The sequence below is a fragment of the Ochotona princeps genome, chromosome 22 (genome assembly GCF_030435755.1).
Source record: "Ochotona princeps isolate mOchPri1 chromosome 22, mOchPri1.hap1, whole genome shotgun sequence".
In the NCBI taxonomy this organism is placed as follows: Eukaryota; Metazoa; Chordata; class Mammalia; order Lagomorpha; family Ochotonidae; genus Ochotona; species Ochotona princeps.
In genome coordinates this window covers 9,906,329-9,920,003 of record NC_080853.1, presented here as the reverse complement: position 1 = coordinate 9,920,003, position 13,675 = coordinate 9,906,329, and the positions used below count along the sequence as shown (strand labels likewise).

Below are 13,675 nucleotides of genomic sequence, written 5' to 3'. Positions count from 1 at the left end.
CCATTGGTATCAGTCTCTTTATTGGATGTGGGGGGACCAGAAGGCTCCGCCCTCGACTGTAACTCCAGAATCAGGAACACAGGTGGGAAGGAGGTCGTGGGAGGCCCAGGCCAAGCTGGTATCTCTGGCTATAGCTTGCTCTGTGAGACCCGGGGCTTCGCTCGGATCACACCCTCCTGGGCACAGGTGACAGCCAGGACCCCGTCCTGACGCCACAGCCGCCCATGGACCAGCCCCCGGGAGCCACCTGTGGGTGAGGAGAAGCGTAAGAAAGGGCTGCTCTGTGTTGCAGCACAGCCAGTGGCACTTCTTGCTGAGGCTCTAGCCTGAGCAGGGGCTGCCCTGCACAAGGCCTTGGGCTGCTCTGAATCTCCAGGTAACCCTTTATGAGCCTACTGGACAGTCACTGACGGGGCAGCTCCTCCCACAAGAAATCCACTTAGTAATCTTAAAGTGTACTCACCAACCTGCTCTCTTGCTCAGATCAGAGGGAAGAGCTCTGAGAACAGTCCCCTGTAATGGCTCAGCCCAGCAGATCTGCTATACCTCTGGCCCACTGGGTTAGGAAACCCATCAGTTCCCTTGTGACCAATCAAGCCAGGGCCTCCAGGTTGGCAGTTCCTGAACATCTTCCCCACTGCCACCAAGCAGGACTTGATGAGGGGGCTCAGAGCGGTGACACTGAGGCCACGAGACGTGGTCTCCCTCTCTCCACATGGACGTTCTTCCTGAGTGTGATGTTGCTTGTTCAGAAAAGTGCGGGTTTCCCTCCCACGGGGCAGGATTCACTGGGCTCTCATGGGAGCAGTGTAAATCTGGCTTCATTTGTTCTGTTTTCTAGACAAGACACTGAAGTCCAGAGAGGCCCAGGAGCTCGGGCCCTGACAGGCGGGCTGACCTGAGCCCCAGGGTCCTGACTTGAGGTTTGTGTATTTTGTTGGTTCTCCAGTGAACCCCTTCCCTGGGCACAGAGTCCCTTACGTGCTGTCCCAGTTTTACACAGCAAGGCAGCTCCTCTGAAAACATACTTCCTTGGAAAGAAGCAGGGTTCTGACACAGCACAGAGCCGCGAAGCCCTTCGGGACCAGTGACTGCTCTCAATGTGCTCATCAGATCACTTAGGGCACTCTGTGTGAGTAGTTTCCGGGGTGTCATCCACCACCCGCTGAGTCAGAATTGTGGCAGGGTGGAGTCAGAATCTATTTGAACAAAGCTCCCTCAAGTAGCAGGCTGCTGAGCTATCAGGTTTGCACCCTACTTGCTTAGTTGGGAAAACTCCGAGGGGAGCCAAGAGCTGCTGAGTCCATCTGGAGACCCTGGAGTTTCTCTTTACTGGACCTGGGTCTCTGAGCAAGTGAATCATCTTCTCAGCATGTGAGAGGACTTGTGAGCTAAGTGACCCCAGGAGAGGAAGTGACCCATGCAGAGCCCCAGAGGAACTGGGAGGAGGCAACACCCCCCAGGAGAGCGGGCTCTCTCCACCCTGAGGTCAGCACCCTTGTGCCCCTGGCCTGTACTCACCCGCCCAGGGGCTCTCGCACTCATACAGCATCCAGTGGTCGGCTCGGAAAGGGGCGTGGAACCACATGGAGTGGTCCAGCGAGACCAAGAAGTGCACCTTATGCTGTCTGTGGTGAGGCAGCAGCGCCGTGCCCAGAAAGGCATAGTCTGAGATGTAGGCAGCCACACAGCAGTGCATCTTCATGTCGCCCTCCCCTGCAACAGGTTCCAGCCAGGTCAGCCCTGGGCTCCTGGCCTTACAGCTCAGGACCTACGGGGGTGGGGCAGAAAGGGACATCCACGCACAGATGTATAGATCAGCTGCTGCCCAAGCTGTGTGTGTGATCGGACAAAGGAGGTGCAGGGGAGACATGGGCTGGGGTCAGCGAGGACAAAAAACCAGGCTTCATCCCCCAAGTCTCCTGCCCTAGGACCAGGCAGGCGGGCGAATCTTCCAGTCTGCACAACAGGCACCTTGCAGTTGGTGCAAAGCGGGGAAAGAACAAGATGCCCTGCCTTCCAAGAGAATCCTCTGTTGAAGTTCAGCCATCTCCTCTTTTTTCCTATGCAGAGGGGCTGACAGTGCCCTGGTGTGGAGCTGAGCCAACCACCCCATCATGCAGATGAGAAAGGCCCAGAGCAGAGGCAACGCGCCCAAGGTCGCACAGGGCAAGCGGGTGGCAGGCCTGGGCCTCTGCAGAGTGTGTGCCCACAGTGACTGGGGTCTTCTTACCAATGTAGCCCCGGGCCCGCACCCAGAACATCTGTTTGGGTTCCATTTTTTGTAGCTGGTTCTGGGAGGGTGGGTTTACCAGCTTGATCTCAATGGGCACCTCCTTGGCAGCGATTCGGTTCTGCCCCACTCGGTACTTCTTTTGGAGGTTAGGGTCACTGAAAGTCAAAGGGAAAGGATCAAGGAGACCTCAGGAGAGGGCGAGCCTCTTGTGACCACCCCTCATTCTTCCAGAGGGACTTCTGCTGCCCCCAGAGCTCCCCTCCTGTTGTGGCAGCAGAGGAGTGAAGTGTGGGCATCCTTTCCTTGCCACTGAGGAGCCACGTGGTATTGTGTATGCTGGCCATCTCCCTGGACCTGCTTTCCCATCTGTCCAGGCCGGACAGTGACAGTAACCCACATCCTAACACACACACGATCACGTACACAAGCCCAACATCGTATGAGCACACATGACCACATGTGGAGTTTCAAGCACTGCACACTCAACTCATTGCTCAAAACAACCCTGTGAGAGAGGAACTATTATCACTACCTTTTGATACCTGAAATGAGTCCAGAGAGCCTAGGCAGCTTGCTCAGAGTGCAGAGGCAGAATTTTAACTTGTAACCACCGCTGCCGGATTTGGGGGACTCACCAGCAGAGAGCATTGTGAAGCCCTCCACCTCCAGGGACAGCAGTGACCACCCACCAGGCTCTCAGGGCTTGCCATTTCCACTCCTCCCCCAGGGGCACAGGCCATGTGAACTGAACAGGCCCTGCTGAAGGATGTTCATCAGTGTGTCCAATCTGATAATCACTATCCAGCACTTAAAACTACTGAGCACCAAATGGAATCCCTGTGCTTGTGAGGTGAGGATTTAGCCTTTGAGCTATCTCACCGAGCCCAATTAATTCATTTTTACACTGATCTTAGCCAAAAGGCCAAGAAGCGAAAATTAATTCATTTTTAATAACAGATTTATTTGAAGCTGGGATTGTGGCACCAGCTGCATTGTTACCTGCAAGACCGACATACCCTACAGGTGCCAATTTGAGTCCTGGCTGCTCTGCTTCTGATCCAGTTTCCTGCTAATGTGCCTGGGGAACAGCAGGAGATGGCCCAAGCACTTGGGTGCCTCTGCTATCCGAGTGGGAGACCCGCATGTTGTTCCAGGTTCCTGGCTTCAGCTTGGCCCACCCCTGGCCATGGCAGCCATTTCAGGAGTAAACCAGTAATAGTTCTGGCCCCCTTCCTCTTTCTCAGTTTCTGTCTTTCAAGTAAATAAATACATCTGGAAAAAAAAATTATTTCCCTCATGCAGGCAGTAACCCTGTCAAGTGGAAGTAAGTGGTCTGTCCCCCACCAGGGGGTAGTCCAGCAAACTCTCCCCTAATAAAACTCTGCTTGAAAAATAAAATTACTTATTGGAAGGCAAAGTGACAGAGAGGAAATAGGAGAGGGAGAGGAGAGAAGGGGAGAAGGAGGAGGGAGGGAGGCCAAGCAACTGGGAATAAACCCTTTCATCCACTGGTCATAGCCATGACAGACAGGGCTGGGTAAGGCTGACGCCAGGAACCAAGAACTCAGTTCTGGTCTCCCAGATAGACGGCAGGGGTCCAAGCACTTGGCCCTGCTGTTGTTGCCTTCCCAGCCACATTAGCAAGCAGCCTGGGTGGGAAGTGCAGCAGCAGGGACTTGAACCAGCACTCCAGTATGCAAGGCCTGAACCGCAACGCTGCCCCTTTCATTTTAATGAATTTAATATAACCACCATGGCTAGCAGCTGCCTTACTCAACAGCACAGATCTAAACTCAAGGTTCCTTAACAGTGGTATTTTCCTTGCATCAGCTGTTGATTCCAGCCAGACACCAGGCCCAGTGCTTGCTCCTCTCTGTTAACAGTGGTCTAACTACACTTTTCAAGCAGCTACCAAGTATACAGCAGGCTCATGAGGTAGGAACTATTAGCATCATCTTATAACAGGGTACCATCTCAGGGTAGGATAGCTCCTGGCCCAAACTGACACAGCTATTAAGGACAGAGTCTTTGTTTAAATTCAGGCCTTTCTTGCTCCCACATCCGGCTTGGTCCCACCCCACTTAGCTGCATCTACTCCTCCTGATCATGCAGGCTTTCCGCCCTGGGAAGTAGGCAGAGTGGAAATGACCATTCCCACATTTATAATGAAAAAATTAGAATTTGAGGGTGGGGGATTTGGTCTAAGTTCCACAGCAGGTGGGCACTAGAGGCACAGCCTGGCCAGAATCCATGCGTCTGTCCTGCAGATGGACCCAGAGCTCTTTGCTCTCACACCAGCGCTCTTCAAACTTTATTGACTGGAGTACCGGGTGACAGGCAAACTATTCAACATGCAACAAGGCAAAGGCAGTGACCACTCAGATGCAGACCAGAGCCCTAGGGCAGAGTCTGAAGCATCTCAGCCGAGCTGTGGGCCTGAAGGAAGGAGGGGGTCACACAAAGGACACAAGAGAGGGCTGTGCCCCCTGGTTAGGACAGATTTCAATAGGTGACACCTAGTCAAGCTGTCACAGTGCCTGTACAGACTGAATATAAGCCTGGCATATATCATGACCTAACACACACACACACACACACACACACACACACACACAACACACACACATACAGAGGGAGTCTTACACACTCCAATATGCTCCTCCCAGTCTATGTTTTTAAATTGCTAGTTGAGACCCTCTAGCAGGGCTGCAGAACTTTTTTTCTGTGAAGGGTCTTTTAGGCATTTACAATTTCATTCACAGGCCCTACAAGACAACCAAGTTAAACATTAACCTGCTCCAGATGTGTGGAATTTCACGTCCTGCCTCTACCTGCTTTGGCAGGGCCAGACCAGACAGCTGCTTTTGTGGACCTTCTATGGCTCATCAGCCAGCTGTCCCCACCCCTAGAGGATTCTACCAGCCACTATCAGGTGGCCAGCAAAGTGTGACAACCCTGCCCTGGGACGACCAGGTCTCTCACCTTAAATATTGGCCAATGAAGGAATCATAGTCAGGCAACTCTTCCGGTGGGGGCACAATGGGCATGGAGAACTGGTGCTGCACGGGGCTGGGCTGCGTCCGCTGGAAGGAGGCCTGGAAGATGAAGATGGGCTTCCCATGCTGCACGGCCTTCACGGAGCGCACGGAGAAGCTCGCCCCCGTCCGCGTCCGCTCCACCTGGTACAGCACTGGCACCTTCGGGTCGCCTGCAATGGATACAAGGGACAAGGGGAGCCTGAGCAGGCCCCACAGGCCCTGTCTGTCATCAACACATCCTCCTATCCTTTTAAAGATTTATTTATTTTCATTGGAAAGGCAAATTTACAGAGAGAAGGGGAGACAAAGATCGTCCATCTGTTGATTCACTTTCCAAATAGTCACAACAGCCAGAGCTGAGCCCACCCAAAGCCAGGAGTCTCTTCCAGGTTTCCCACAGGGGTGCAGGATCCCAAGGTCTTGAGCCATCCTCCACTGCTTTCCCAGGATAAATCAGGGAGCTAGATGGGAAGTGGAGCAGCCAGGATACTAAACCAGCACCCATACTGGATCCCAGCGCATGCAAGGCAAGGACTTTAGCCACTAGGCTACTTACTATTTATTTACCCAGAATAAATTTTTAAAAAACAAAATTCGGGCCCGGCACTGTTGCCTAGCGGCTAAAGTCCTCACCTTGAACGCGCCGGGATCCCATATGGGCGCCGGTTCTAATTCCGACAGCCCCACTTCCCATCCAGCTCCCTGCTTGCGGCCTGGGAAAGCAGCTGAGGACGGCCCAGAGCCTTGGGACCCTGCACCCGCGTGGGAGACCTGGAAGAGGATCTGGGCTCTTGGCTTTGGATCGGCACAGCACCAGCCATTGCGGTCACTTGGGAAGTGTATCATCGGATGGAAGATCTTCCTTTCTGTCTCTCCTCCTCTCTATATTTATCTGACTTTGCAATAAAAATAAATAAATCTTTTTAAGAAATTTACACGCTCTAAACAAATCCTTGGGTTATTGCTAAAATACAAATTGCCCAAGAGGATTGAAGAGCTGCAGCACTTCGATGTCCCTTTCACTGTGATGGAGTTCCCAACCTACTGCTGCAAACTTTCACTAGAACAGAGCAGACAGGGGCCAGCTAATCCTCCACTGCAAGCACCGACATCTCATTCACGCTACTGGTTTGTGTCCTGGCTGCTCTGCTTCCAATGCAGCTTCCTGCTAATGGCCTAGGGAAGCAGTAGGGAAAGGCCCAAGTCCTTGGCACCCTGCATGCATGTGGGAGACCCAGAAAAAGCTCCTGGCCTCAGACTGGCTTTCCAGCTGTTGCGGCCGTTTGGGGTGGGGAGTGAACCAAGATGGTAGATTCTCTCTCCCTCTTCTTTCTATAACTTTCTCTTTCAAATAAAAACAGATATATTCATAGGCTCGACAACTTATATATATATATATACACACATATATATATACACATATATATATATATATATTTTGTGTGTGTGTATGTAAATGTATAAAACTGGACCACTGCTTTACCTTAGTTTGCTGATATGCTCATTTCCCCCAATTTCCTGTTACTGTCAGCCTATTCTGACTTTTATTATGATAAAGGTCCTGAAGCAGCTGCCAATCCTTTTCGGCTGTCTTGCAGCCTTTCAAGAGGCAATCAGGGACACAACTTATGAATGGTTACTTCTGCAGAGGTCGCCTGGGCACGGTTCACTTCATGCTGCCCCTGGGTGGAGAATCTCCAGGGAAGAGGATCCTTCCCCCAGAACATCAGAAGAGCAACCTGACAGCTCTCTCAGGAACGAAAAAGAGAAGCAGAGAAGTGGCAAAGAGTCTGGCACTTGGAGACATCCAGACCCAAGTTCAAACTGCCTCTGCCTTCCCAAGCATGGCTGGAATTGACTGGGAATAAAACCTCATCAAGTCCTAGTGTCCTTAGGTGAGTGTGGTGGGTGAAACACCCACAGCTCAGGTTTACCGCAAAATCCACATGACAAGGGGGCCACTGCTTCAGACTAAGCTCCAACAAAGGGCCCCAAATAACCAAGGTAAATACCGAAATGGAGTCACCTATGCCTCCATTTTGTAAGTCATAAACTGAGACTGTCATCTGCTCTTTCCATATACCAGGAAAGGGTCAGATACTTGCCACAGCATGAACATGCTGCTTGAGTCAGCTGCAACTATACAGTCAGAGAGCCTCAGTGCCTCAGCTCAAGTCCTGGCTCCAGTTCAGACTCCAGCTTCCTGCTAATGTCCACCCTGGGAGGGAGCAGGTGATGGCTCCTGTACTTAAGTTCCTGCCACTCCACATGGCACACTCAGGCTGAGTGCTGAGGTCCCGGCTTCAGCCTTACCCAGCCCCGGCTCTTGCTGGCATTTGGGGAGTGAGACAGCAGATGAAAGACCTCTTTCTTTCTCTGCCTTTCAAACAAATAAACATTTTAAAGTGCCAGGATAAATGAGAGATAAAAGCAAAATTTCCCAAATAGGCCACTTTCAGCTGGCACACTAACACAGGTCCCATCCTCACACAAAAGGCATGCCAAGCTATCAGTTATTTTTCCATTGTTCTGTCTCTCTCTCCTGGCTTTACAAGGAGAGTAACCATTTATTCTATTATTCCATTTAAAGAATGGAATGTTGCTTGAATCTAGAATACATAATAAGGTGAACCATGACCTTTAAGTTGGGGAAGGGCAGGCATTTGTCCAACAGTTCAGATGCCCATGTCCCATCTCAGGGTACCTGGGATCTGCCTGGCTTCTGCACACTGCTTTAGCTCCCGGCTCCAGCTCTCTGCCAATGCTGCCCCTAGAATGCAGCCTTGATGGCAGTGACTGGGTTCCTGTCACTCTAAGGGAGGCCTGCGGAGGGGCTCTGGCACAAGCCAGAGGGAGTGACCAGAGGACAGGAACACTATCTCTCTCTGTTTCCAAATTAATTAACTAATTTATTTATTAATTGGAAAGGCAGATACACAGAGAGGAGCAGAGACAGAAAGGAAGATCTGTCCAATGGTTCAATCCCCAAGTGGCCGCAATGGCCGGAGCTGAACTGATCCAAAGCCAGGAGCCAGGAGCCTCTTTTGGGTCTCCCACACAGGTGCAGGGTCCTGAGTCTTTGGCCTGTCCTTGACTGCTTTCTCAGACCACAGGCAGGGAGCTGGAAGGGAAGTGGACGTCAACTTCCCACGTCAGAGTGCTGGGGCTGGAGTCCCAGCTCCGCTCCCAATTCCAGTTGCCTGCTAAAACGAACCCTGCTGGCCAGCCTGTGGTCATGCCCGTGTCCGCCACACCAGCATCTCTCATTGGTGAGATGCAGTCCTGGCTACTGCACCTCTGATCTGGCTTCCTGTTAATGTTAATGGAACACGGCATGCAAGAGACCTGGATGGCGCTCCAGGCTCCCAGCTGCAGCCTGGCCCAGCCCTTACTATTGTGACTATCTGGGAATTAAGCCCACACTGAAAGATCTCTTTCTCCATCTCTCTGCCACTCTTTCAAGTAAAGAAATAAACTCTTTTTTGAAATGTTGTATTTTAAAAATAAAAAAAATCAAGCCAGAGCATGCACACATTTGCAGGCATTTGGAGCGTTAGTAGTGACTGGGGGAGGGCTGTAAGTGTAGCTTCATTGTGCCTTCAAATTAAAAGAATTTTTACAAAACTGTAGAAAACCAGTAACATACTAGCCTGAGCTGCACCAGATGTTTTACCTGTAAAGATTCATAGAGGGCTCAGCACAGTAGCCTAGTGGCTAAATCCTTGCCTTGCCCGCACCGGGATCCTATATGGATGCCAGTTCATGTCCTGGCGGCCCTGCTTCCCATCCTGCTCCCCGCCTGTGGCCTAGGAATGCAGTCAAGCACGGCCCAGAAACTTGGGATCCTGTACCATGTGGGAGATCTGGAGGAGGCTCCTGGCTCCTGGCTTCATATCGGCACAGTACTAGCCGTTGTGGTCACTTGGGGTATAAACCATCGAACAGAAAATCTTCCTCTCTGTCTCTCCTCCTCTCTGTATAACTGACTTTGCAGTAAAAATTTTAAAAATAATTTTAAAAGATTAATAGAATTCTATCAACAGAATGAATTCAAACTGATTGAATAAAGCCCCCGCAAAAAAAAAAAAAAAAAAAGAAAAAAATATCCAACTATTAAAATAGGTTAGGGTTACAACATACAAAAGCTAGGACTTTGGGCAGGTACAACCAAACCAAGTAAATCAAGTACAGATTTACTTCCAACTAGTGTAAAGTTTGGAGCCATGCTAAGGATCCATGGTAAGGATTCAAGTGCGTTATTAACAACGGCTGTCAGGATAGGCAATGCAGAAACAGTGGGGAATGAGGGACATGGGATAACATGAAAACTGTATTTCTTACCTAACCCTTTTTTTTAAAGATTTATTTTTATTACAAAGTCAGATATACAGAGAGGAGGAGAGACAGAGAGGAAGATCTTCCGTCCGATGATTCACTCCCCAAGTGAGCCGCAACGGGCCGGTGCGCGCCAATCCGATGCCGGGAACCAGGAACCTCTTCCAGGTCTCCCACATGGGTGCAGTGTCCCAATGCATTGGGCCGTCCTCGACTGCTTTCCCAGGCCACAAGCAGGGAGCTGGATGGGAAGTGGAGCTGCCGGGATTAGAACTGGCGCCCATATGGGATCCCGGAGCCTTCAAGGTGAGGACTTTAGCCGCTAAGCCACGCCGCCGGGCCCCTTACCTTTTTTTTTTTTTTACATGTGAATAATGCACTTTTTTTAATTCATTAATTACATTGTATTATGTGACACAGTTTCATAGGTACTTGGGTTCTCCCCACCCCTCCCCAAACCCTCCCACCATGGTGGATTCCTCCACCTTGTTGCACAACCACAGTTCAAGTTCAGTTGAGATTCCCCCATTGCTTACCTAACTTTTATATTTGTGAAATGGGTGCTGGCACTGTGACATAGCAGGTAACGCAGCACCTGCAATGCTGGCATGTCCTATGGGTTGCAGTCCCAAGCCAGCTCCCTGCTAAGGCACTTGGGAGGGCAGCAGCAGAGGGCCCAAATACCTGGGCCCCTAGACCAACGTGGGAGACGTGGATGAGCTCCTGGCTCTGGCCTGGCCCAGCACTGGCCACTGTGCCATCTGGAGAGTAAACCAGAGGTTGGGAGGGCTCTCTCACTCTCTCTCTCTATATATATACATAACTTTGCTTTTCAAGTAAACAAATCAATCTTTCAAAAAAAAGTTTATATATTTGTAAAATGAAGGAGAAAACATCACTGTTTGTTTAGCCTCTTCCAACCAGCAGCACCTGCCTCCGGGGTGAGGGCGAAGAGAGGAAGCAAGTGAGGTTTTCATTCCTCCTTCTAAAAAGAAAAAAAAAAAAAAAAAAAGACACAGGGGCCCGGTGCAGTAGCCTGATGGCCAAAGTCCTTGCCTTGCATGCACAGGGATCCCATATGGGTGCCAGTTCATATCCCGGCTGCTATAGTTCCCTTCCAGCTCCCTGCTTGTGGCCTGGGAAAGCAGCAGAGGATGGCTCCAAACCTTGGGACCCTGTACCTGCATGGGAGACCTGGAAGAAGCTCCTGGCTCCTGGCTTTAGATCATCATTGTCACCACTTGGGGAATGAAACAGTGGATGGAAGATCTTTCTTTCTCTCCTTCTCTCTGTAAATCTTTCCTTCTTTTTTTAAAGATTTATTTATTTTTATTACAAAGTCAGATATACATAGAGAAGGAGAGATAGAAAGGAAGATCTTCCGTCCGATGGTTTGCTCCCCAAGTGGCCACAACTGCTGGAGCTGAGCCAATCCGAAGCCAGGAGCCAGGAGCCAGGAGCTTCTTCCAGGTCTCCCACATGGGTGCAGGATCCCAAAGCTTTATGCTGGCCTTGACTGCTTTCCCAGCCCACAGGTAGCGAGCTGGATGGGAAGTGGAGCATCTGGGTTTAGAACCAGTGCCCATATAGGAACATGGCGCATTCAAAGCGAGGACTTTAACCACTACACTATCGTGCCGGGTCCCAAATCTGACTTTCTAAGAAAAATAACTAAATCTTTACAAAATGATATTAATTAATAAGTAAAATAAAGAGGACACAGGTTTTATATTATTACTCACTCCTTATATTTGACTCCAGAGCTGTAAGCACCATACAGAACATACACAAAATGTCCCTGGTCCTGCCCCTCTCATTTTTAAAAGATTTATTCTTATGGATTTGAGAGGCCACTTAACAGAAAGAGTAACAGAGTAACAGAGAGAGAACATCCATCTGCTGGTCACTTTCCAAATGGCCACAGCAGCCAGGTCAAAGCCAGGATCCCAGCACTCCATCTGGGTCTCCTGTGGAGGTGCAGGGGGCCAAGCACTTGGGTCATTTTTCACTGCTTTGCTAGGAGTATTATCAGGGAGCTAGGCTGGATGTGGAGTAGCAGGGACTTGAACCAGTGACGGCTTAACCTGTTGTGCCATAACTTGGGCCCCATTATTACTATTATTATTTTTAAAATTTTGATTGAAAGGCAGTAAGACAAAGAGAGACAGAGAGAATCTTCTGTTGACTCGCTGACCAAATTCTCCCAATGTTCAGGGCTGGATGAGGCAGAAGTTGGGAACTGGGAGCCAGGAACTCCACTTGGGTCTTCCATGTGGGTTATAGGGCTCCATTTCCTAGTGACCCCTAGAGTGTGCCTGAACAAGAAGCCAAAACTGGAAGCGGAGCTGGGACTCCAGCCTGGGGCGACTGACGGGACCATGGGCGTCCCAAGTGGCAAGTGGCATTGTAACTGCTGTGCCACGTGCTGCTACCGTGTTTACAGATGAAGTGAACCAAGGCCCAGGACAGTCATTCTCTCTCAAGGCTGTCTGACAGATTACAAGCAAGACTGAGGCCAGGTCCTTGGAGCTACAGATTCTTTGTCCAAGCTGCCTACATGGCAACCCCTAGCGGGTAACAGTACCTCTTTGCAGATGCTGCCGTAAGGGTTACGGACCAGAAGCGTATGAATAGAATGAACTAACGGCACCGCACAAAGTCTGTTTCGCAAAAGACTTGTGTCTTCATGGGTCAGAGAACAAGTGTTGGGTGCGCCTCAGAGGCCGAGTGCTCCAAGGACTTGGCCGTCCTGTCCTGTACCTCCCTAGGAAGATGGCCTCCACTCCATCTATTGCCCACTCCCTGCTGCTGTCTCCATCTTTTTTTACTGTCTCCCCAGTGCCCTCCCAGCCCTCCCCAGCAGGGCTGGCATTAGGGAAGGGGCTTTACCTGCCCGAACAAAGTAGCAGTGCAAAGAGTGCACATGAACGTCTTCACTCACAGACTTGGCGGCGGCCACCAGGGCCTGGCCCACGATCTGCCCTCCAAACAGCCGCTGGGTGGTGGGTACCCAGTAATGCCTCCCTCTGTGGGGAGAGCAGAAAAGCCAGAACTGGACTCTAGCGTCTGAATTTTGAGTGCAGCAGCACTTAACCATATTGGGGCTTGGGGGTCTTTTTCTGAATCCAGTCAAAGCCAGACCGCCGGCCTGGCAAATATCTTTACAGCCCTTGGCATAGGACCTCACAGTTTTCTACAAAGTGCAGAGAGGAGGATCAACCTCCTCATTTCACACCAGGGGCACAAGGATGAGACACAAAGTGACTTGAGCAAGCTCACAAAGCTGACACGATGCCAGGCATGGCCCCATCTGGCCTTTGATCGCAAGTCCAGTGTCTCCTCCGCCCCGAAGCCAGGGTGAGGGAAAAGCTGAAAGGAACACTAGGGGCTGGGCTGGGCAGTCCTGAAGGTCTTCCACCTCTCGACCACAACTACCCCCCCATTCCCCCTAACTGCCCCAGGCTGAAGAGAGTTCTAAGGTTTGCCCAGCACCCAGCATTTAAGCTAACAATGCACTGCCATTAGACCTCGGAAAGATATTTACATTTAGTGGAAGGAAGGATTAAGGGATCCTGGGAGGAGGAACTACCGGCACCCCTCACACTGAACTGGCGAGTGGAGATGCAAGCAGCCGCGTGCAGATGCTAAGGCAGATCCAATGTGCGCACCTTCTGGGCTAGCTCCTGCGAGGCAGGCTAAGGGCCAGGTGCCCAGCAGGGAGCCTCGGGCAGCTCTGAATGCACCTCCGCCTGCATCCCGGCCCCGGAGCCGACGGCCAGGGCCACGGCGACCGTCGGGATCAGCAGTCTCCACCCTCAAGTGGGGCACGGGCCAGACGCCCCCGGCTACCTGAAGAGATCCTCGTCCAGCGGCTCGAGGCTGAGCACGCTGGTGACCAGGACGCTACGAAGATCCCGGGGGGCGTCGTCGCGGCCCTCGCTGCCCTGCCCGTGCTCCGGGGTCTCAGGAGACATCTTGCTCACTCGCCGCCCGGCCAGGTACAGCGCCCAGGGGCTGGACTCGCAGCACAGCTACCCGGCAGCCTGCGCTTCCGGTAGATCCCCTT

General features: G+C 51.3%; 1 protein-coding gene across 1 annotated transcript; it reads right to left on the bottom strand.

Annotated features, from left to right (window-relative positions):
* ACOT8 (acyl-CoA thioesterase 8) lies at positions 1-13,674 on the bottom strand. The gene is made up of 6 exons (XM_004585862.3): positions 13,459-13,674; positions 12,499-12,635; positions 5,219-5,444; positions 2,234-2,391; positions 1,522-1,716; positions 1-247 (listed from the first exon to the last, which is right to left on the bottom strand). Exons 1-6 carry the CDS (start codon positions 13,581-13,583, stop codon positions 129-131), a joined length of 960 nt encoding a protein of 319 aa, XP_004585919.1. The 5' UTR covers positions 13,584-13,674; the 3' UTR covers positions 1-128.
* Position 13,675: the final 1 nt, after the last annotated feature.

Coding starts and splice junctions, on each gene's coding strand:
- ACOT8 (XM_004585862.3), bottom strand. CDS start 13,583: ATGTCTCCTGAGACCCCGGAGCACGGGCAGGGCAGCGAGGGCCGCGAC. Junction 12,636..13,458: donor CTGGACGAGGATCTCTTCAG/GTAGCCGGGGGC, acceptor CTCTCCCCACAG/AGGGAGGCATTACTGGGTAC. Junction 248..1,521: donor GTGCGAGAGCCCCTGGGCGG/GTGAGTACAGGC, acceptor CCTCACCCACAG/GTGGCTCCCGGGGGCTGGTC.